The sequence below is a fragment of the Caloenas nicobarica genome, chromosome 3 (assembly GCF_036013445.1).
Source record: "Caloenas nicobarica isolate bCalNic1 chromosome 3, bCalNic1.hap1, whole genome shotgun sequence".
In the NCBI taxonomy this organism is placed as follows: domain Eukaryota; kingdom Metazoa; phylum Chordata; class Aves; order Columbiformes; family Columbidae; genus Caloenas; species Caloenas nicobarica.
Window position 1 is genome coordinate 17,153,481 of NC_088247.1, and position 21,313 is coordinate 17,174,793.

Sequence of the window (21,313 nt, forward strand, 5' to 3'; positions counted from 1 at the left end):
GGACGGGGGGACACAAGCGCTGACTCGCTGCCGGCCAGGGTTGTTCGTGGTTTTGTGTGTTGTTTTTTTTTTTTTTTTTATTCCCGTTATTAGCTCCTTATACACGGCAATCAGCGCGCTGCGCACGGCGCGGCTCCCGGAGCGCTGACAGGGCCCGGCAGCGGCCGCCCTGCCCCAGGGCGGTGCCGCCCCCACCCACGTGACCAGCCGGGTGGGGAGGAGGGCGGAGCGGGACAAGATGGCCGCCGCCGCCGCCCTGAGGAAGTGAGGAGGGCCCGGCGCCGCTCCCTCCTTGTCAGCGCTCCGGCCGGGTTTGGGGAGCCGCCCGCAGGGGCCGAGTCCCGCCGGCTGTGGAGTGAGTGGTGAGGGGAATGCGGGGAGCGGCGACAGCGCGGGCCGGGCGCGGAAGGACAGGGGAAGGGCACGGGGGAGGGGGCGCTCCCGCCTGCCAAACAAAGGGCGGCGGGGCCCCCTGGGAGCGGCGGGGCCCAGGGGAGTCGCTGCGGGAGGGGGATTAATGGCCAGGGGCGGCGCGTCGGCCAGGCCCTGGACCGGGCTGGATGTTGGCGGGGCCGCTCCGCCCTGCCCGTCCCATCCCATCCCATCCCATCCCCGGGGGCTCCGGCAGCGCCGGGCGGGCAGGGCCGTCGGCTGCGGGTGGCGGGGACACCTCACCGGGCATCGAACCGGCCGTGGGGGCCGCAGGCACGGCCCGGGGCCGCTGTCCGGCCCGCGGCTGCGGGAGCCTTCTGTACCTGTCGGGGAGACGGGAGCTGTGAGCCGGCGAAGAGTCTGGTGTCTGATCTCCAAGGTGGAGAATGACGGAGTGGTTGAGACTGGAAGGGACCTCGGGAGGTCACCCGGCCCAGCCCCTGCTCGAGCGGGGTCACCCGGAGCGCGTTGCCCAGGTTTATGTCCAGGTTTATGCCCAGGTTTATGTCCAGGTTTATGTCCAGGTTTATGTCCAGGTGGCGTTTGGGCATCTCCAAGGGTGGAGACTCAACCTCTCTGGGCAACCTGTGCCAGCGCTGGGTCACCCTCACAGTAACAAAGCGTTTCCAGCTGCTCAGGCGGCACCTCTTGGGTTTGGGTCTGTGCCCATCGCCTCTGGTCCTGTCACTGGGCACGGCTGTAGAAGTGGACTTCGAGTAGGGAAATCCCTTAAGGACAGGGCTTTGCCACTTCTCATACATGCTAAAAAATTAGTCCGGGAAAGTGCTTTCTGATCTGTAACTTTTGACGAAGGATTGATGCTGAAGTAATACAGTAATATGTTTTTTGCTGGAAAAGTGTTTGAAGCATGGGAGTAATTATCTGACACATCCTCCTCTCTCTCCCCTCTCCCTGTTCAAATAATAAAGAAATTGAAAGATTAAAATGAGGTTTTTATCAGGCCAGAATACATAAGAAAACCCACATATTTGTATATTGAATAAATGTTTATTCTTTGTTCTGCAATGGTGGTTATTTAAAGTAACTTGGTTATCAGGAAATTAAAATCTACTTGAAATTCTTTGTGACAACAGCTTCTGAAATGTGGCCATAATTATCTTTAAATCTTTTTAACAAAAGAAAAATCTTCATCACAACTGACTTTTTCTGTAAGTGAAAATACTCCAAAAGTTAGATTATGTCATACACCTCGTGGCTGTGACTAACAAACCCTTGATCTTATGATACAGAGAAATGCGTTTGCTTTGTGAGACAGTATCTTGCTGCAGTTTTGTGTATTTTGTACAGGTTTTGACAGAACTGTTTTATATTGGTTGGTATAGTATTTTGAAAAGCTTACTGTTGATACCTGTTTCTGTTTACTTTCATTTGAAGTATTTGAAACCTGACATTGTATTTTGTAGGACTGTGTGTTTTGTGTTTTGTACAGGAGTTAAATTTTCTCTTGGAATTCATATGTTCATTGGCAATATTTAAATTCTATCTTAAAGGCAGTTTCCCTGATACAGCTTAATCCCATTGTCAGATACTTCACAAAACCTTTCTTTTAACTGATCTTTTTAACCAGGATAGAACATAGACGTGTCTGATAGTTGCTATCAGATGATAATGGTAGCTTTTTGTTTAAATACGTGTTTGCATCTTTCCAGTATTTTGCATGTAATTTCTGGTCTCAATTGTTTTATTGAAAAAAATAGAAATGCTACAATATTTGGAAATGGCGGTTGCATTGAGTGCCTGAGATGGAAAAAAATGACTTGCGTATCTCCAGTTTTCTGTATTTCTCACAATGTACTGTAGTAATGGTTACATCTGTAGGGACCTCATTTTGTGCAAACTTTTTTTTTGTTCTATTTGTTACAGGTTTAAAAATAAGAATGTCTTCGTCTCTAGTTATCTTTTTTGTCTTTCAGTGTTTTCTAGTTGCACTTATTTGTTCTTTGATACAAAGTAACAAAGAATCAGGTAATCTATTAGAATGTTTCTCATCTGGATTACAGGAGTTTGGGTAAGAGAAGTAGAATAAATAAGATAAATAAGGAAAGGCTGAAAATCATCAGAAGATCATTAGTCATAATAAACTTCAGGTTTTGGAGATGTGGGTGCAAGATACCTAGAGAAACTTAGATTTTTTTTTTTTTATTTCTTTCTGCTGCTGAGTACCAGAAATTAATATTTTAGAGACTCATTTCACCTGTTTTGAAAGTTTGTTCTTTAACCAGAATCTTGCTTGACTCAGTCCCTACAGAAATAATAGTTAAAAATATTTACTGTTTCATGTGATGCCTGGCTTGTGATATCTTAATGTTTATGAAGTATGTCCATTTAGCAAGTAATTACAATAAAGTGTCATAAAGAATGGGTAATGTTTGTATTAGTGAGATTCTCTGCAGCATGAGTAACAGCGATGTTCCAACTTGTTTTTGTGTTTTCATGCCATCATAAAGTATAACAATGTGTAAGAATATGAAACCAGCTTACAGTAGTCTAATTATTATATGTCCAAATCTCCTGTATTCCACATTTCTTTGAATTCTAATTGGGAAAGATGGTATTTCCAGTTCTTAACGGCTAAAAACTGCACCTTTCCGTATCTGATTTGTATATGCCCAGATTTCGGCAGTACTGTAATTATTTCCCTCTACAGTTAACTGAAAGATCTGCCACAGCATTGTGTGTTGGGAAGGTGACTATTGTATCTGGAAACAGAAGGAAACACATTATAAAGAGGGCAACAATTTTTTTCATCATATGATAGAAAACATGAATTTTATGTTGTCACTACCACCTTTACTTATTGAAAACAAATCAAGAAGATAGAGTATTATCAATAGCACTAGTGTTTGACCAATTTTGTTATTTATTCATAAATTATCAGAGCTCACACAACTGAGAAAAATATGAAGAAGAGCTACAAAAAATGGTGCTATTTGGAAAATTGGGTGTGTAATAGTGGGATTTTTTTAATGTAGTTAGAAACTGAGACAAGATTCTGACAATACATTAAATATCTGCAGATTTGAGTTATCTGGACCTCTGCAGTCAGTATTGATGCAGTTGAAAGAAACAAAAGTTTTATGCATCAGCAAATTTTTGCGGTCTTTCCAAAACACTGATAACATGTGTTTCAGCTCAGGAGGAGCGCCTTACAAAACCAGGTTAATCCTTGTGCAAATGTCACCTTCACCTGAGTGTTTGTGCCCTTAATATATCTTTTCATAGTTGGTGGTGGGCTGTTAGTCTTATAAAATACCAGCGTTTGCTGCCCGAGGGTGTTGTGAGATTTCCAAGCCTGGAAGTTTGGGTTGTGGATGAAGAGCTGGTTTGTGGGCTGGGAATTGGTTTATGTTGGTGGAAGAAAAAAAATAACAGCATTAATCCTCATTGGAAATGGCATCAGTTTCTAGATGGGCTCTGATTTTAATTGGAAGGTTTGCTATAGATTGTAAAAATACTTCTACTGTGTCAAACAATAAAGTAAATGCTGTTAATTGAGCAGTTAAGGGCTCTATATGTAGTGGGTGCTCTTGAATTGTGCTGGTTTTGCACTAGATTTATGAAATTTGGCAGGGATTAAGTTCTCATCCTTTATTTTGACAAAGGATAAGCTGTTGAGGTGTGTGGTTGAGGGTTTTTTGGAGTGTGTGTGGAGGTTTTTTTGTTTGGTTGGTTTGTTTGTGGGTTTTTTCTAGGTGGGGTGTGTGTGTGGGGGTTGTTTGTTTTTTCCCCCACATGCGTGAATATACATTTCAGGAGCTTTTTCTGTTGGAGGGGTCAGAATAGAGCCACTTATGTAGGTAGAGACTGTACCTCAGAGTCTTGGTTTGATGCACTTAAGTTAATTTAAAAGAAGTCTTAAGCTTTGGAAGAAACCACACACCTTAGTGTCCAGAACCAACATGAACTTTGAGTACAGAGCTTAATGTTAATAACATAGTAACATCAGCCTTACTTAATGAAAAGGTGGACTGACTGTGCTCAATTTATAATGACTTGCTGTCATGAGTGAAAGTATGGTGAATTAACTTCAGCCTTATTTCAGGCACGTTTATTGTTCATGGGGGAATAAAAAAAATCTTAAGAACCACCACCTTTTTTACGTATATTTGTTGGCGGGGTGGTGGTTTTTTTTTAATTTGGTTTTTTGTTTGTTTACTTGGAAGGGGTTTTTTTCCCTTTTTTTTTTTCCTTTATTTGCTGTGTTTGTTTAAGGATGAGAAGAATACTAATGCATAGATTAACCTGGTGAATCCAGATTGCATTTTAAATGGAAATTTCAGTTACTGACTCTCTAAACAGTGCTTTCCTAAAGCCCTCCAGTGATGTTAATCTTTTGGACGCCCTAAGAAGCTTGTCTGGAAAGTGGCAAATGAAAGCATGAGGATATAAAATTCATCATTATAATATTTTATTTTGTTGTTCCTGTTTTTATAAAATAGACTGTTATTAATTCTAAGGGGATATTATGTGACAGTGAAGCATAGGTGACAAATAATAGTAATATACTTGGAGATGGTTCACCCCTGCAAAGCTTTTGTCATTTTAGAAAAGTAACATTAACATGGACTTTATAAATGCAGCTCTAGATTTGTTCTTTAGCTTCAGGTATTTTGCTGTTAGTCAAAGGTTTAAGTTGCCTCTAAGGATTCAGATCTACATTAAGGCAGAACCTGCACTCTCTTGATAACTGAGAGTTCAAGTAATGATGTCTGAAGCAGGATATTTATCTACAGTGCAGCAGGGCTGCCTTGGGCTTTTTGAAATACAGCTGTGGGGAACATCAAGGGAAGAACCTCACTTTGAGGAGGAAGCGATGCTGAATACTTTTTTCCTTTTCGCACTAGCCAAGAATTAATTGGCAAAATTTTGAGAGTAACTGCAGAGTATAATTCATTTGGTGAGACGCTATAGTCGTGCTTTGCTGATGATTTTTAATACAGTTTTCAGTTTAGTATCTGATATGGAAAATGAGATGAGGGTTTAAGGTACAGCTACAGGAGAGAAGCTGGGACACTGCACCGGGAGCTGAGAAAATGTCAGTGGGAACAGTGGAGCTAGTGGCAAGTCATGGTTTTTGCATTTCTGTTGGAATATGTAAAAAATGATGGGAGGAATTCAGGTGCCTGCATGTGAACGTCTAATGTTGTTTTAGGTGCCCAAGAATATTCGAGACATCTGCTTAGGGCTGTGAGATCCTGGTGCAGGCTGTAAGGGAGGCGTGCTGCTCTGGGCTGCCAGGCTGGACGCTGACTTTTCTGGTATTTTTGTTTCTGAAATGGCAGTAGGAGCCCATGTGTGGGCACTGAGTCACTACAATCAGTTTCTTTTCAACTTTTCATTTTTGCTGTTATTTGGGTTTTTTTAAGTTTGCAACCTCTCAATTAGCTCTTCTTCCTACTGAAAAAAATAAAAACAATTATATGACACCACTGTTGTACTGCTCACCTCCCTTTGCATGATGGTACTTTAACTGTATGGTAAATGTGACCGACCTTTTGTGTTCTGAGTTTATTTATAACTTGTAGGAGAGATTGGCTATTTGTACCGTGCCTAGTAAAATTGTTGCTGGGCTTTGTATTTGAAATCTTTGTTTTGTTTTTGGATTTTTTTAACTGATTTTAGGTTTGGGTTTTAAATAACATCTGAATGATACAATTTGGTTTGTGTGGTTTTTTGATGGTATGTGGACGTTTGGAGTATGAAGAATTCAGATGCCTAAATCCTCTTTGGAATTTGTCCCTTTAGCTGCAACCTCGATTTTAAGCCCAAGTCTAACAGTGAGATTCGTAGTCCCTCCTTATTCTCTCTTCTCCCTCTCATGTTCTCTTGCTTACATACTTAAAATATGTAGTTTATGGTTTCCATTGTTTTTAGACATTTGTGTGTGCTTAAAGTTCTTCTACGTGTACCCAGAGCTGCTGTCATGTTAAATGAACCGGGCTTGTTGGCTTCTTTGCTGGCATTTTTACACCCAAGGCGTTTCTGTATGTGGGTCACCTGATGGCTGTGGTGCTATAGGTGAGCTCAGGTTGTCTCTAACATATCCTGACAGCAGTGTGTTTATCTATACGTACTTACTTGCCGAAGGAGAAAGGATGGTGTGATACTGTTAACAATCTGTGCAAGCAATTTAAAGCAGAGCTAGATTGTTTTATTTACATCTCTAAATCTAAACTAACTTATCCATGCTAAGTGTAGTGAAGATCCAACTGGCTTCCTCTTGTCACTTCTTGGCTAATGTTCCACTTCAGTTGGGAGTGCAGAAAAATTCACTGGCTGCTCTTATGTGAGAATAAAAGTTAGAACCATTTCCTGGGAAAGCCACTGGTCTTTGGCTTCTTCCTGGTAGAGAACAGCCTGTCTATTGGGATGTAGCTAACACTAAGGTGGAGTTTTTTCTCTGCTGTTCCGCCGCTATCATGCAAGAAAAATCCAGAAAGCAAGCAATCATGTCATCTGCTGGTGAGGAGAAAGGTGGTATGGGGTTGGTGGTGTCTTGTGTTAAGCCCCACAACTTTTTCTATATCCTGTGAAACTTAATTTAGGTGCAACGAATAATTCAGCCCCTGGAGCCACGTGCACATAAATTTGGTGCAGTTACACTACTGTTTATCTGAACAGCTTTTTTAGAAAGCTTAAACAGTTCTTAATGGACTGCCTTAACCAAGAAAAACCTTTCCTGTCTTTCATATTAGAGGTTAAAAACATATGATCAGTCAACAGAAGCTACGTTAAGTTTGACTGGCAAGTTAACAACGTGCCATCACATGCAGGCACGTCTGGGTAAAGGTCATGATAACTGATTTAATAAATGCTGTTTCTCAGAGTTCCATAAGGTTGCAAATTCATACTGCTGAATAGTCTCAATGTTCTGCTTATGTATATAAAGCATAAGGATTGTACTGTAAATAACTAGTGTATATGAAGTATATGAAATACACAGGTATTCCTGTAATGTTATATATGTAGAAAAATATGCAAATGAATGACTACTGTGCATTCCATTCAAAATACATATTTAGACAATACATAAAAATCAGAATAATTTATGTAATTTTCTAAGACCTAGAAAGATTAAGCAGTTGGCTTTTCATTGAAGTTTAATGGAGTTCAATGCACATGTCACCACAACTTTTTGTTGAGAATGGTGGGTATTTGTACCCAATCAATAACTTGTTGGCATATACAATTCATGCTTTCTAATGTTCAGTTTAACTCTCGTAGCCTTTATTTACACTTTTTTTTTCTTTCCTTTTCTGAAATACAGATAACTTTGTTATAGAAGCATTTTAAATACTGTACGAAGATGGCAAGTCTGATGAGTCAGAGTCTTTTGACCTATGTAGAAGAAGGAAATGTTCCTGCTCTGAAAGCGCTTCTTGAGAAATGCAGGGATGTAGATGAGAGAAACGAGGTAAGATGATTTTTTTCGGAAAGGTTAGTTTCATATTTCAGCTTGTTAGCTACAAAATGAATAATAGTGAGATCACACTGGTTATTTAAGATACAAATTTCAGTTTTATTTTCAACTGGTTGCTTACCTTTGCACAGACCAAACCCACAGGCTTCAGTCTCTTATCAGCACCTCATCACTTTTAATTGTATTTGTTTTCTGAATGTTCTTAGCTGGAAATGTGGCTCTGTTCTTACTTTGTGGATGGAGATTATACCTGTATTTATGCGTCTGGGAATTGTTTCTTTGTTCACAAATCCAGCTGCATGTGCATTCTTGCCCTGTCCATTTTGGGGTGAAACCTGGGATAACAACTTTTCTCCTACATCCTGGTTTCCAGGCAGGAGAAACTTTGTTATATGATCCAAATAGGAGCATATATTGCAATTTGCTCTGAGCAGGTGCTCATGTGGATGAAAACAGATGTATCCAAAAGGTAAGTCTAGACTTAAGGAGGAGTATTTAATGACTTTACCAGAATTACACAAGAAGTCTTGATACCCAGTAGGGAGTTGAAATGTGGGTTATTCGGAGTCCTGGGATAGTGCGATAATCGTTAGCTGCTGCTTTGCCGTCTGATTTGAGCATATTACCACCAGCAAGTTAAGCAAATGTGTGGCGGTTTCATTATACTGCACTAAAGCTTCCCAAGAGTTTCCTGGGAGGTTTTCATTCATGCAGATGTTTGTTGCTAGTGAATGTACACATTGGTTTGCACAATTTTTAAAATTCAGGTTATCTTGATACACAATTATGTCTCTTGTGTATTTTACAGATAAGCTTAGATGATTTGACTAATTTAATCTTCTGTAGTAGATTTTCTGGTTTGTAAGCACATGGATTTTTCTTTCATCCGAATGTACAGCTTACATTTTTTTTTTTTTTTTTCCCAGTTCTGATTTCCTAAACAGTGCTGTAGAACTGGAATCTTGTTGACTTAAACAGCATATTCAGAGAATCAGATTTATAGAAAAAAATCAGAATAGAAGAATCCTCTGGAGGTCACCGAATTCAGTCCCCTCCTAATTGCAGGGCTAACTTCATAGTTATATCAGGTTGCTCAGGGACTTACCCAATCAAAATTTGAAAGCCTTCAAGGATGTAGATCCTACAGCCTCTCTGGGCAATGCTCCAGTGCTTAAATATTCTTTGTTTCGAAACATTTTCCTTATGTTTCATTGGATTATCCTTTGCTGTATCTTGTGACCGTTGTTTTTTGTCTTTTTGCTGCGCCTCTCTGAGAAGAATCTGCCTTCGTCTTCTAAGAATCTTCTTCCCTTTAGGTAGTGTGAGGCTGATGTTGATTGTCCTCTTAATCTTCTGTTTCCAGGCTGAAAAAAATCCAGCTCTTAGTTTCTGCTTGCATGTTTTTTACTCCAGTCTCATAACCACCTGAGTGACCCTGTTGCTGCACTCTGCAGTTTGTTGATCTATCTGTTGGGATTCTCTCTGTTAGGAGCCCAACCTGGGGCACTGTATTCTGGGTTCAGCCTCGCCTGTGTTGAGCAGAGGGCCAGCTGTGCTCTTGCTAGTGCAGCCCGGGATTTGCTTTGCCTTCCTTGCCTCAGGGTGCACAGCTGACTCCTGGTTCTCGTTGCCCATGGGAACCACGTGCCCATTTCTGCAGCGTGGGGTCCCCAGCCAGGATTGTTGTATGGGGTCAGCCCATCCTAGACTCTGCGTTTGCCTTGTTGAACTGCAGGAGGGTTGTCAGCCCATTTCTCCAGCCTGTTGAAATCCTTCTGAACGGCATTCCCATCCTCCAGCATATTGACAGCTCTCCCGAGCTTGGGGCAGTCCGTCCGCTTGCTGAGGCCACGTTCTGTTTCATGGTTCTGGCTGTTGATGAAGATGCTATGATGCTAGCCCCAAATCAAACCCTCTCGACTGAGCACTAGTTACTGTGAACAGTTGACCTTTACCCATTGAGTAGCATATGGAAAACTGACTTTGCAATTAATTTTTTTTTTTAAGGTAGGTCTGAGAAAGTGCTTGTTCTATTGCATTATTTTTTTTTAAAACCTGCATAAGATGGAAGCAGTATTTTTGGCAAGAAGTTGTAGAATGCAAGATATTACTCAAAACCAGAAAACATAATGCAAATACGAAAACCGTGTACATAATTTAGCCTTACTGTAGTTATTAGATCTGGTTTCACTTAGGACAGTTTTCTGTCATTCTCAGCACATTCACTTTGTGTTATATATGCGCATATGCTGAGATAGTTGAGAGAATTTTTAAGTTTCAAAGCATACACATGAACCTCACTACCTGGCATGCGGTGTATCTGAGAAGAGGAATAGTCTCTACCCTCTGGTAATTCCTCTCAACAGCATGGCTGAAATCTAGATAGTCTGTGTTAACTTTATCAACAATGTCACTGCCTTCACCTTCTTTTCTAAATTTTTCTTCTCTTCTTAGTGAGACTAAGTGCACTCTTGGGTTTCAGTAGCTGCCTTTTTTGCAGAGATCATTTCCCTGGTAGCTAATTTTTTCAGTCTTCTGATCTATTGCATTGGAGAAGGTAATCTCTGGAGACATGTATGGTTTGCATCAATTTTAAACCCATGATGGGGTGAGGCTGTTTATATGTATCAATAATAGGAGTTTTGTTTAAATGTTAGCTCTTCACTGGAATTTAGTGGCATTGAGTGCAATTCTGTTTCCAGTTTTGAACCTGCCAGTACATCTTTTCTTCTTGGGTAAAGACAAAATACCAGAACAGGAGCTCGAGTGCCAGCAGAGTTATGTCTAAAAAGATTGCTGGCAAGCTGATATTTGTTAGTGCCAGGACCTCCCAGGCTGCAGTGACTTGTCCAGTGGTGGGATCACCCACGCTATTACCAACCCATATTGGGTTGGTAATAATTATATTTGGACTGTGATCAGTTTCCGGAAAAGCTGGGATGTTCTAGCTAACTTGTGTATGGATGATTTTGTTGGAGGAGCACCAGGAGTTTCAGTTAAGTAGAGCAAGTCTCAGTCTCTCTGCCATTCCCCTGCATGTCCTTTCTCCCTGTGCATTCTCTCTCAAATACCAGGTACCTTGATTACTTAACAGCTAATGATAGATGCTTGACTTGTGTGATACATTTTGATCCTAAAAACCTACAGTTTCCTTTGATGTGCCTTTCCTTTTACTCTTGATACTGAAGTTCCTTCTGCATCTTCAATTCAGAATCTTCTGTTCTCGCACGGACTGTGGGAGAGAGCTAATCTGTATGATATCACTACTGAATGACTTACCTAAAAAGGTACAGGTGTGTCCCTTTATAATTTGGATATTCCAATACTTAGGCTTAGCTGTGGTGTACAGATAAACAGTACTTGATGTGCTTGTGAGAAATACGAGCATTTAGTTCTTCTGGAGTTTCTAGGCTCTTGGACAACTTTTGAGTTAATTCGAATGCCACAGGCATAGTAGTTAAGTAGTTATGTTTTGTTTCTTTGGTGAAATCTCCATGATCTGCTGAAAAATTGAAGCTATGCTTGAGAATCTTGTAGCAAGAAGGGAACGATGTTTTCAGTGCTATAATAGAAAAGTTTTACATCTGTCTGAGAATACTAGAGCCTCTCTGCAACTGCATGGGGCACTCCCAACCTCTCTTCACAGAGACCTTGATACAGAAACCTGGACATCTACACCCGGTAGAATGAGGTTCCTGTTAACTCATTTCTCCAGCCTGTTGAGGCCCCTCTGGATGGCAGCACAAGCATCTGGTGCATCAGCTGCTCCTCCCAATTTTGTATGGGCTGCGAAGTTGCTGGGGGTGCACTCTGTCCCATCGCCCAGGCCCTTACTGAAGGGGTTAAACCCCTGTGGTGCTGCACTAGTGACTGGCCTCCAGCTGGATGTGGTGCCGCTCATCACAACCCTCTTAAAAAAATTGCATTGTTAGGTATTGGGTTATATCCTGTCACTGGTAATATTGTTGGTTTTCCATAATGTCACAGGGAAGATTCTGTGAAGACCAGGTAGAGAATAGCTGATGGACTAGAAAGCTTTTTTGAAAGAATCAGTGCTTTTTTTTTTTTCTTTTAACATAGAGAGTGGAAAGAACTCAGGAAATATCTTTATTAATCTTACTGTTTATTATTTTACTTATGAAGATTAGTGATCCTACCATATTCTGATTTTATTCTTTTCAGGGAGATTACTGGTATATAATTTCTAACATGTAGCTTTTGCATTATTTATAGACTAGGTAATTTGGGGTTTTTATATGGTACAGAGAAAAGGCACAAGAAAGGTCAGGAAAAATTATCTTAATTTATAAATTTGTTGAGATCAACAGATTTGCTGTCAAATTTAGTAGATTTTATTTTTCAGCATGCTGAGCAGTTGTATCTCAGGTTTTTCTTCTGTTTGTGAGTAGCTCTGAAGGGAAGTTTGCTGACACAAAAATAAACTAATCAAAAGATGACAGATTGTAACTGACTGTTAAAACATCCTTGAAGGCAAATAAATCAACTTTTCTGTTTTTCATCTTCCCTGAGATGAGGCTGCCAGTTCAGAACCTGTGTTGCACAGGACAGGAATGATGTCTGTATTTGCTATACTGTCAGATGAAACTGTAGTATATACTGGACTATTTTTTCCAAGACTTCAACAAGAAATCTTACTGTTTTAATGGCCGTTGGGGTTCCTATACTAAATTCATGTATTTATTCATTTCTAAACAATGTGACTGAGGTGCTTCAAGATTTGAAGATGTAACAGGCTGTATTAGAGATGTCTTCAGTGGGCAAATGATTCAGAAAGAAAGATATTTAACAATGCAACTTTTTTTTTTGGTAACCATTTTTAATGTCTGATTTTTTTGTTTTGTTTTGTTTTTATTTTGCATTGTTTTTTTAAATCTCTTATGGGACAGGTTTTAATATGTTCTCCATTTTTATTGCAAGTTTACTGTGTGGTTTGAAAACAATCCTTCTTGCAGGCAGTTAAAAACTGGAAACAACATTCCTCTGTAGCGTTTGACCTTTTATTGTTGGTGTATGTGCGTTGTTTGCATCACTTCCCAATGCATCACTTTTCCTGTCATTTTAATTTCAGAATGGCCAGACTCCACTCATGTTGGCTGCTGAGCAAGGCAATTTAGAAATTGTCCAGGAGCTTCTAAAGAAGGGAGCCAATTGCAACTTGGAAGATGCTGTAAGTATTAGAACTTTATGTGATAGTAACTAACAACAGAGGAAGAAAAAATTTCAAGATGCAGGCAAAGAAAAGGTATTTAGGTGAGCGTTGAGGGGAGGAGGAAAAAAAGATGGAAAATGATGACATGTAACAGAAATCTTATCTAAAGTTGCTTCGCTCTACATTCCTCTGATACAGTTCTTTGTAAAGAATGGGGATATTTAAGATGTTTTAAATGTCTAAGGTTCTCTGCTGTATGCTGCTGCTGTTTCTCCTGGGAAGTTAGTACTAGGGAGCTGTAATAATAGGATTGGCAGTACTTGCCGTAAAAAGACTGGCAGAATAGAGAATTACAGAATCAAAGATGAGTCCAAGTGATTTTGTTCATCTCTGTGATGTTGTGGTATGCAAGGATTTTTATTTCCTTGATTTGTATGTTTTTTTTCTCCATAAATATTGAGGCAGACTTTGGATTAAAGGATTAATTTGGGTCAAAGTCAGAACAGCAGGAGAGAAGGGTTTCAAAGTTATGAACTATCTTCCTGTCTTTGCGAAAAAGGTTGACTCTAGGTGAGGGATGCCCAGAAAGGGTGAATAGGACAGAGGTATTGCTAAAGTTTTGAAAGGTCTGTACATTCCAATGAAGAGTGATAAACAGGAAAAATATGTTGTGTTTTTGGTTTTTTGTGGTGTGTGTTTGTTTGTTTGTTTGCTTGCTTTTGCCTTCACTTAATTCTGGCAGTATAGACCTGTAGGAAAAGTCAGGTATGAAACCTGTCATTAAAAAAAAAGAGAGAATTAAAAATAAAAGAGAGAAAGCAAATGTCTCTATTTTTGGAGACATTTGGTTACATCTGCTGTAAATGTTACAGTTCCTATACTTACGGGAAGAACATTTGCCATATAAAGTGTTCCTATATTTATATGCATATAGCACACCTCATTTGAGCAGTGGATGGAAGGTAAGTGTAATGCAAGAGGAAATGTGTCTCTCCTGAAGTGATCATGAATCTAAGGAGCTGTGGCCCAAATTTCCATGTGTATTAGCCCCTTGGGTGCTGTCACCCACTGTGTGTGGGGACAGACCACCGCCGTTTGCTGTGGTCTTGGTTACGATTTTGTCCTCGCCAAGCAGTTCTCAATGTCTTGACCTCATTCTCTAACCCTTTGTAGATGTTTTTTTCTCCATGATTTTTTTAAGAAGTTAACCTGCAATGCACTAAGGAGTTGGAGAGTGATGGATGTTGGGGTAGGAGAGGAGATAACTGGATGGGAGATTTGGAGTAGTTGTTGGTCTTCTGTATTTTTATGTGTATAACTGGCAGGTAATCTCTGAGTTTATTACTAGTTTGTTTGTTTTTTTAAAGGACAGCTTTTTTAAGGAGCTGTGGATTTCCTAATGTGGGTTAAACACTTGAAAAACAAGGTAATTGTATTGAAATATTGAATATCACTTAAATGTCACTTTTTTTCCTTTTTCTAGGATAACTGGACAGCTCTTATTTCAGCAGCTAAAGAAGGACATGCAGCTATTGTGGCAGAGCTACTGAATTACAATGTCAGTTTGGAGCATCGGGATTTGGTATGTGTTGTCCTAGTGTAAAAATAAAAACATTTTCCTTTTTTTAGCAAGAAAAACAACAGCAAGATTGGAGATTTTCAGTAATGTCAACAAATCAAAGATTATTTTTTTCTTAAATTATGTACTCCATGCTGTTAAAATGGAAAAGAATGTATATTTAAATATTGGTTTTACAGCTTTGAAATGGTTGCTTTAGCGTTAGTAAAGGCAACTTGTTTCTAGGGCTGCTTTTGTCCTCTTGACTTGATTTGCAAAAAGCTAAACTGAAAAAAGAGTTTGTTGGTTGTTTTTTTTTTTTTCTTTTTTTTTTGTGTGGGGGGTGTTTTTCTGGGAGCTGAGGAGGTTGGTTTGTTGTTGTTTTTTTTTTGTGGTGATGGCCTTTTTTTAAAAAAAGTATTCTGGTAGAATAAATGTTATGTTTCCCCAGAAGATAGGTGTCCATATTTACTTTGTCTCTAGTCAACCGTGATTATTCATAGAGCAGTCCTTGTTCTCAGTATCCTGGAATTTGTTTTCATTCATGCTGCCCAATTTCTTGTATAGGAAAGAGGGTGCTCTAGTCCAGTCCACCTAAAGAACCACAGCCGTTGCTCACACGATTAGGAGGTTGGACACCTCTGAAGAGCTGTAGACTTCTCTCCATTGACTGGAGGGGGAACTGAGTACTTGCAAAGACTAATTTTGTTCTGCTTAAGTTAGAGTATGGAAAACCCCTAGGGCAGAGTTCAAGTGGTTCCTTTAATTGAAGTTCCACTCTGTCTGAAGGCTGAGGGATCTTGCCACCTCTCACTAATCCAACTTTTCTATAACAGTGTAATGGTGAGGACATCTACCTGGGGAGTGGTTGATTTCTAGGCCTGGGCCAGGCTGAGAAGGGTCTTTTACCTCCGCAAAACTGTATTATGAAGAAATAAAAATTGTGCTTACAGTTATCAGAGGCAAACTGTTATTTTAAAACTAATTTTGGTTGCCTTACCCATCAAATGTCTTAGATTGTGAAATCTTGTCTCTTAGTTTACAAACTGAAATGAATACACCAATCCAGTTTGAAACTAGTTGCTCATACTACTCCCTTAAGAAGACACATGATGTGCTTGTTTTTCATGAAGAAGCAAATCATTACATAGTTACCTTATGAAGGCCAACTGTCTGCTACGAAAATCAAAAGTAAACCCTCCACGTTAATTGTTTCGGATTCTAGGTTTTTGGATTTGTATGCACTTGAAGTCTGAATTCAGAGTTTACGGCAAATTCAGGAACATTTAGGATACTATATTCTCCCAAGTTTTGCATACAGAAGGAAATCAGTACTTTCATACGTGTGCTTATTATTCATCCTATGTAAGTAGGATTACAACATTGTGTAGTCAATCCTTACTATGTTTTGGGCTTGCAAAACAGTCTTAGGACAAATACAAAGTGAAATAAAAGTCACTAATTAGGTTTCTAGAGATTATTTTTCAGTTTTTACATTTCTTTGAATTGTGCTTGCCAGGGAGGATGGACTGCCCTGATGTGGGCATCATATAAAGGCCGTACCGAAGTAGCTAAATTGCTACTTGAGAAAGGAGCAAATCCAAACATCACAGGAATGGTAAGTTTTAGTCTTAAATGCCCCATCCTCCCACTCCCAAATATAAAGTCCTGAATTGTGCACTCATCTTATTATCTTGATTAAATATTTTGCATTTTTTCAATATAACATCAGTCACTATATTTATGAAGGGATTGCTTTAATAATCTGTATGACAGTCACTTTTTTAATTAGTTTTATTATTAATTAAAGCAAACGAGTATAGCTCTTAATAAGATTCAAATTAGCAGTAGAGGAAATAATAGAAGAGATAAGTAGTGTATCTAATGCTGTTTGTATAACAATTGTCATTTTTCTGTGTCTGTGGAAATTAATGAAGTAACTAATATGTGCAATTTAGAAACAATTTAATTTTTTCATAATAGGTATTGAATGGGTTAGATCAGGGATATAACATTTGTTATACAGTTCTAAAATTACATTTGGCCCTTGGAAGGCAATTGCGAAGCCGATGTAGCCCCTGGTGAAAATGAGTTTGACACCCCTGGGCTAGATCATATAAATACGTACCAAGCATGTGCGAGAGAATTTAAAAACCTAAGATTTTGAGATTTATTTGACTTTATAAGCATTTTCTATTCAAGTATAGGCATTTTGAAACTCGAACGAGCAATTTGTTTATACTATCAGTTCTCTGGTGTTTGAGGCAAGAGTGAATGCTCAGGGAAGAACATCAGTGACTTACCACTCTGACTGCGGATTTCATCTGGTCTGCTCTTGCAGCTTCTGCACACATGATGTGATTGACCTACAGCCCAACTTACTTAGGGATATTGCACAGCTGTCTGTTGCTTCTCTCTTACATTACAAATGTTTGTATCAAGATGAGGATGTGTATTTTTAAACCTTGTATAAGGAGTTATAAAACAAAATTGATTCAAAACAAGTAGACGTCTTCCTAGATATCACCTAGACAGTGTGTTAGGCAACAATTGGTATGTAGTTAGATTTATTTCTGTGTATTCTTTCTTCTATATGTTTGTTGTTGTGATCAATTATTCATGAAAAATAATTAAGAGTCTGATTTTATGTCTTTTTTTTTTCATTCTAAGCAATACAGTGTTTATCCAATTATTTGGGCAGCAGGACGGGGCCACTCAGACATAGTACATCTCTTACTGCAATATGGAGCTAAAGTGAACTGCTCTGACAAAGTAAGTTATACTTATATAATATTTAATTCCTTTAATTGTTGATACATTTCTTGTAAAAGTGAGTTTTATTTAAAAAAAAAAAAAAAGATGAGTTTTTGATGGGAAAAACACCCGCTGTTATATTTTGCCTGTGAAATTAGACTTGGTGTGCTGGAGTAAGTCCTTATACTTGCAAGAGGTTTTTCTGTACTATGCTGAAGATGGTCGTGAACATTTATTTCAGTGGAGAATATTTCTGTTTTCTAAGCTATTGGAAATCTTGCTATCCTGGGTTGCATAGAAAAATAATTCTTAAAGCTATCATTGTATCTTTGTAAAAACTAACGCAATAAAGTACGGTATGAATACTAGACTGTAGAGGATACTAGATACAGAGAGCAATATGATAAAATATTAGAAATGCTTTTGCAGTATGGAACCACCCCACTGGTTTGGGCAGCGAGGAAAGGTCATTTGGAGTGTGTGAAATATCTGCTGCAGATGGGAGCTGATGTTGATCAAGAAGGAGCTGTAAGTAACTGTTCATTTTCCAGTGATAAGTGTGGGTAGATACATCTGTGTGTCCTGTTTCATTTATAATACAAATACTAAGAAATACATGAAAAAATATTAAATGTTCATGTTTTAGCATATCACTTTCCAGGTATTTGCAAATGACACGTGAGGATTATTTAAACTTCTTTATGCCTTTTAATAAAAATATTGCATAACTAGGGAGTTGTATTGACAGTTGACACACTGTTACGTAAAGTGTAAATTTTAATGAACATAAGTGAATTCAGGTTATTTTTATCTGAAGGTTAACACTATCAAAATTCATTCCGTACCCAAACCAGTACATCAAACAACTCTTTCCTCAGTGCTGTTAGAAAAGTAAATAAAATACAAAGCATCTTTTGCAAATAATAATGGCTGTTGTGCCTTTTCAGAAGTTGGAAATTTTTTAGAAGTTTTCAGCTGCATATTGGTTTTAAATAAAACTGATTTTTGTTGTTGTTGCGTAAGCCACTTTAAATACTTGTCAAAATAAAGTAATTGGGACAACTTTTTGTATTCATATGATTATTTCTCAAGTTCTTCAAAAAACCTCCGTGTGAGTGGTACTGGCAGACCTGTGCAGTCTGATAGTACTGTATTCCCATATGACAAGAAAATGATTTTACCATGTGTGTGACATTCAGGAGTTAAAATAACCTGATCTGAGCTTCACTGTTTGCATTTGAAGTGTTCTCTACTGTAGTACTTCATTTATTTCTTTTTTTAAAAAAAACATAACAAGTAGTGCACTTTAAAACATAAAACTAAAGTAACATTTGCATGGTTAAGAAAGTCGTGTCAGGGAGTGTTCTTTTGTTATTTAAACTGCTGATATAACGATGATTTCTATATCCCCTGTACAAAAAAATCTGTTGTTTTTGTTTAAAGAATTCTATGACTGCACTTATTGTAGCAGTGAAGGGTGGCTATACTGACTCAGTAAAAGAAATACTGAAAAGGAACCCAAATGTAAACTTAACAGATAAAGATGGAAACACAGCTTTGATGATTGCATCAAAGGAAGGACATACTGAAATTGTGCAAGATCTTCTTGATGCTGGAACGTATGTGAACATTCCTGATAGAGTGAGTAAATTTTCATCATTATTGTGGTTTTATATATATAAAAAATAATTATATATATTTAAATACCAGTGTATGCAAATTTGTGAGTACATGGTTTTTCTGGCTTTCTAATTTTTCTGCCACCTAGGGGTATTTTTATGTATTGCTATTTTATGAGTATGTTAAGTGCAAATGTTGCTGTGTGAAGGTAAACTACAGAAATTACTTTTTTTTTTTCCTTTAAGATTCTTGAATTGTGAGTTTCCATAGGGCATGGAAATGATTTATGGTTGTATATTTGTCTTATCTGTAACATAGTGAACTAACTTAGAAGTTTGGGCTGAGCTTTTGTGTATTAATATGTGTGGTAGTGCTGTTAAAATTGTAAAAAATTGATATTATAAAAAAGCATAAATTTATTTCAGTGGCTGCCTTTATTTTTTACAGTGAAACTTTTACTAGGAAAAGTGCACATATTAGAGGGTGGCTCTAGCTCTGGGTGCAGACATGTGGATGTAACTGGTGAAAGGTGTGCGCTGTACCCCGGCTACTGTTGCCTTGTTGGGGAGAGGCCTGTACACAGTATGGGCAGTGACCAGCCTGTGAATCTGCTTGCTGGCTCTACGTGGGGATTTATTTGGTTGCTTTTATAGGTGCCTTGGACTGTCTGCAGTGTCCTCTGGATAGTCAGGTTTTTCTGAAAGTCAGGGGATTTTTTTTTAATCTCAATGTTTATAAATATCATAGGCATGGGTGTCAAGAGGATGGACCAGACTCCTTTCAGGGTGCCCAGCGATAGGATGAGGGGCGACGGGCACAGACTGAAGCACAGGAGGTTCCATCTAAATATGAGGAGGAACTTCTTTACTTAGAGGGTGCCAGAGCACTGGAACAGGCTGCCCAGAGAGGTTGTGGAGTCTCCTCCTCTGGAGACATTCAAACCCACCTGGACACATTCCTGTGGGATCTGCTCTGGGTGAATCTGCTTTAGCAGGTGGGTTGGACTAGATGATCTCCAGAGGTCCCTTCCAGCCCCAACCATTCTGTGATTCTGTGAAGTGCCAGCACTGCACACTTGGGGCTGCAGGTTGTTAGGTATTAATACCTAAACTTAGTTCCCTCGGTGAAGATCAGTGTTTTAGTTCAGAGCAGTAATACGGTTTTGAGGCTGAATTCCCACTCCCTAAATTGAGTTGCTTGAGGTTGCAGAGAAGAGAGGAAAACCTCCTAGTATTTGCTTCATAATTTTAAAAGGATTTTGGATGCATTTTCCTATATTTCAAGTGTCAACCTAGTGCATTTCTTAGATGGTTACGTACTGAGCTGCAGTGTCACATGTGACAACAAATTTGATCTCAGGGACATATCAAAGTAAAACTTTAAATGCTTAAGAAAATACATTGCAGTCTCCCTTCCCACTTATTCTGTCACAAAATTCTAAAACTGTCTGCATCCCTGTGGTTTTGGGAAGGATAAATTACAGTTTTCAGTACAGCTCACTGTATTCCAAAAACACGTCAAACAATGAGTAGTCTTAGCTTCAGATGCTAGAGTGGGCTTTGATAAGGAAAATTTATTGTTTTGCAGCCAGGTATGTAACGACTATGACTAACAAGGGATCTACTGCCACTGAGCTTTTTAACTGAATTCCACACCTGGGATTTAGCTATACTTCTATTTGTTTTTCCTGTTTCATCATTAAAAAAAAAGTATTAGGTAATTTCAGGATTTCATTTTCTGAAATTCTGACATATACTTAAGTGTGTTAAATTCAGAAGCCTTATGCAGAATTGTAACTTTATTTTACGGATATACAACTCCATTTGCCGCAGCAAAATATTATGTCTTTTGATCAGTTTGAGATAAAATGGGCCTTTTGCTTAGCTTCTTTATGACAGCATAGTGTATGTAAACAGGAGTCAAAAAAAGGGATAAAATACTTCAAAATTATTGAAGTTCTTTTGTCAGCTGTGAAACATCTAAAGGAGACAGCCAGCGTTCTTGTCTGATTGTAAAGAGGTTATTAGTGTGAGTGGTTGGTCCTCCTATGAACATAGAGAACAGCTGCATTTTTTCATATCCATTATTAACTGTGTTTTTATTTTTATGATAGTGGTTTAAGCTGGACATAATTTCAAGGTGTTTGTTTTGCCGTAAATTTATAATATTTTCCCTCCTTGCAAAACAAAAATTGCAGAATTGTTTCTGCTATATAGCCGTCATTTGCAGAGGGAGAACTATTTTTTTTATCTGTCTTTAAAATGAGTACAGATTACTGAATATAAATAGGCATAATATATATTTAGAGGATGTAATTTGTTCTCTGTTGCATTTCTTT

The 21,313-nt window shown here is 38.7% G+C and overlaps 1 protein-coding gene across 3 annotated transcripts in view; it reads left to right on the forward strand.

Annotated features, from left to right (window-relative positions):
• The first annotated feature begins 210 nt into the window (after positions 1–210).
• Positions 211–21,313, forward strand: part of KIDINS220 (kinase D interacting substrate 220) — a 75,452-nt gene continuing 54,349 nt past the window's right edge. For 2 of the 3 annotated variants that reach the window (XM_065631426.1, XM_065631428.1), the window contains exons 1-8: positions 211–355; positions 7,721–7,867; positions 12,963–13,061; positions 14,527–14,625; positions 16,121–16,219; positions 17,272–17,373; positions 17,785–17,883; positions 18,799–18,996. In XM_065631426.1, the coding sequence (XP_065487498.1) occupies positions 7,760–7,867; positions 12,963–13,061; positions 14,527–14,625; positions 16,121–16,219; positions 17,272–17,373; positions 17,785–17,883; positions 18,799–18,996 (804 nt within the window). In that variant the 5' untranslated portion in view covers positions 211–355; positions 7,721–7,759. Of the gene's footprint in view, positions 363–7,720; positions 7,868–12,962; positions 13,062–14,526; positions 14,626–16,120; positions 16,220–17,271; positions 17,374–17,784; positions 17,884–18,798; positions 18,997–21,313 lie in introns of all 3 variants that reach the window. The other variant, XM_065631427.1, reaches the window with a different exon arrangement.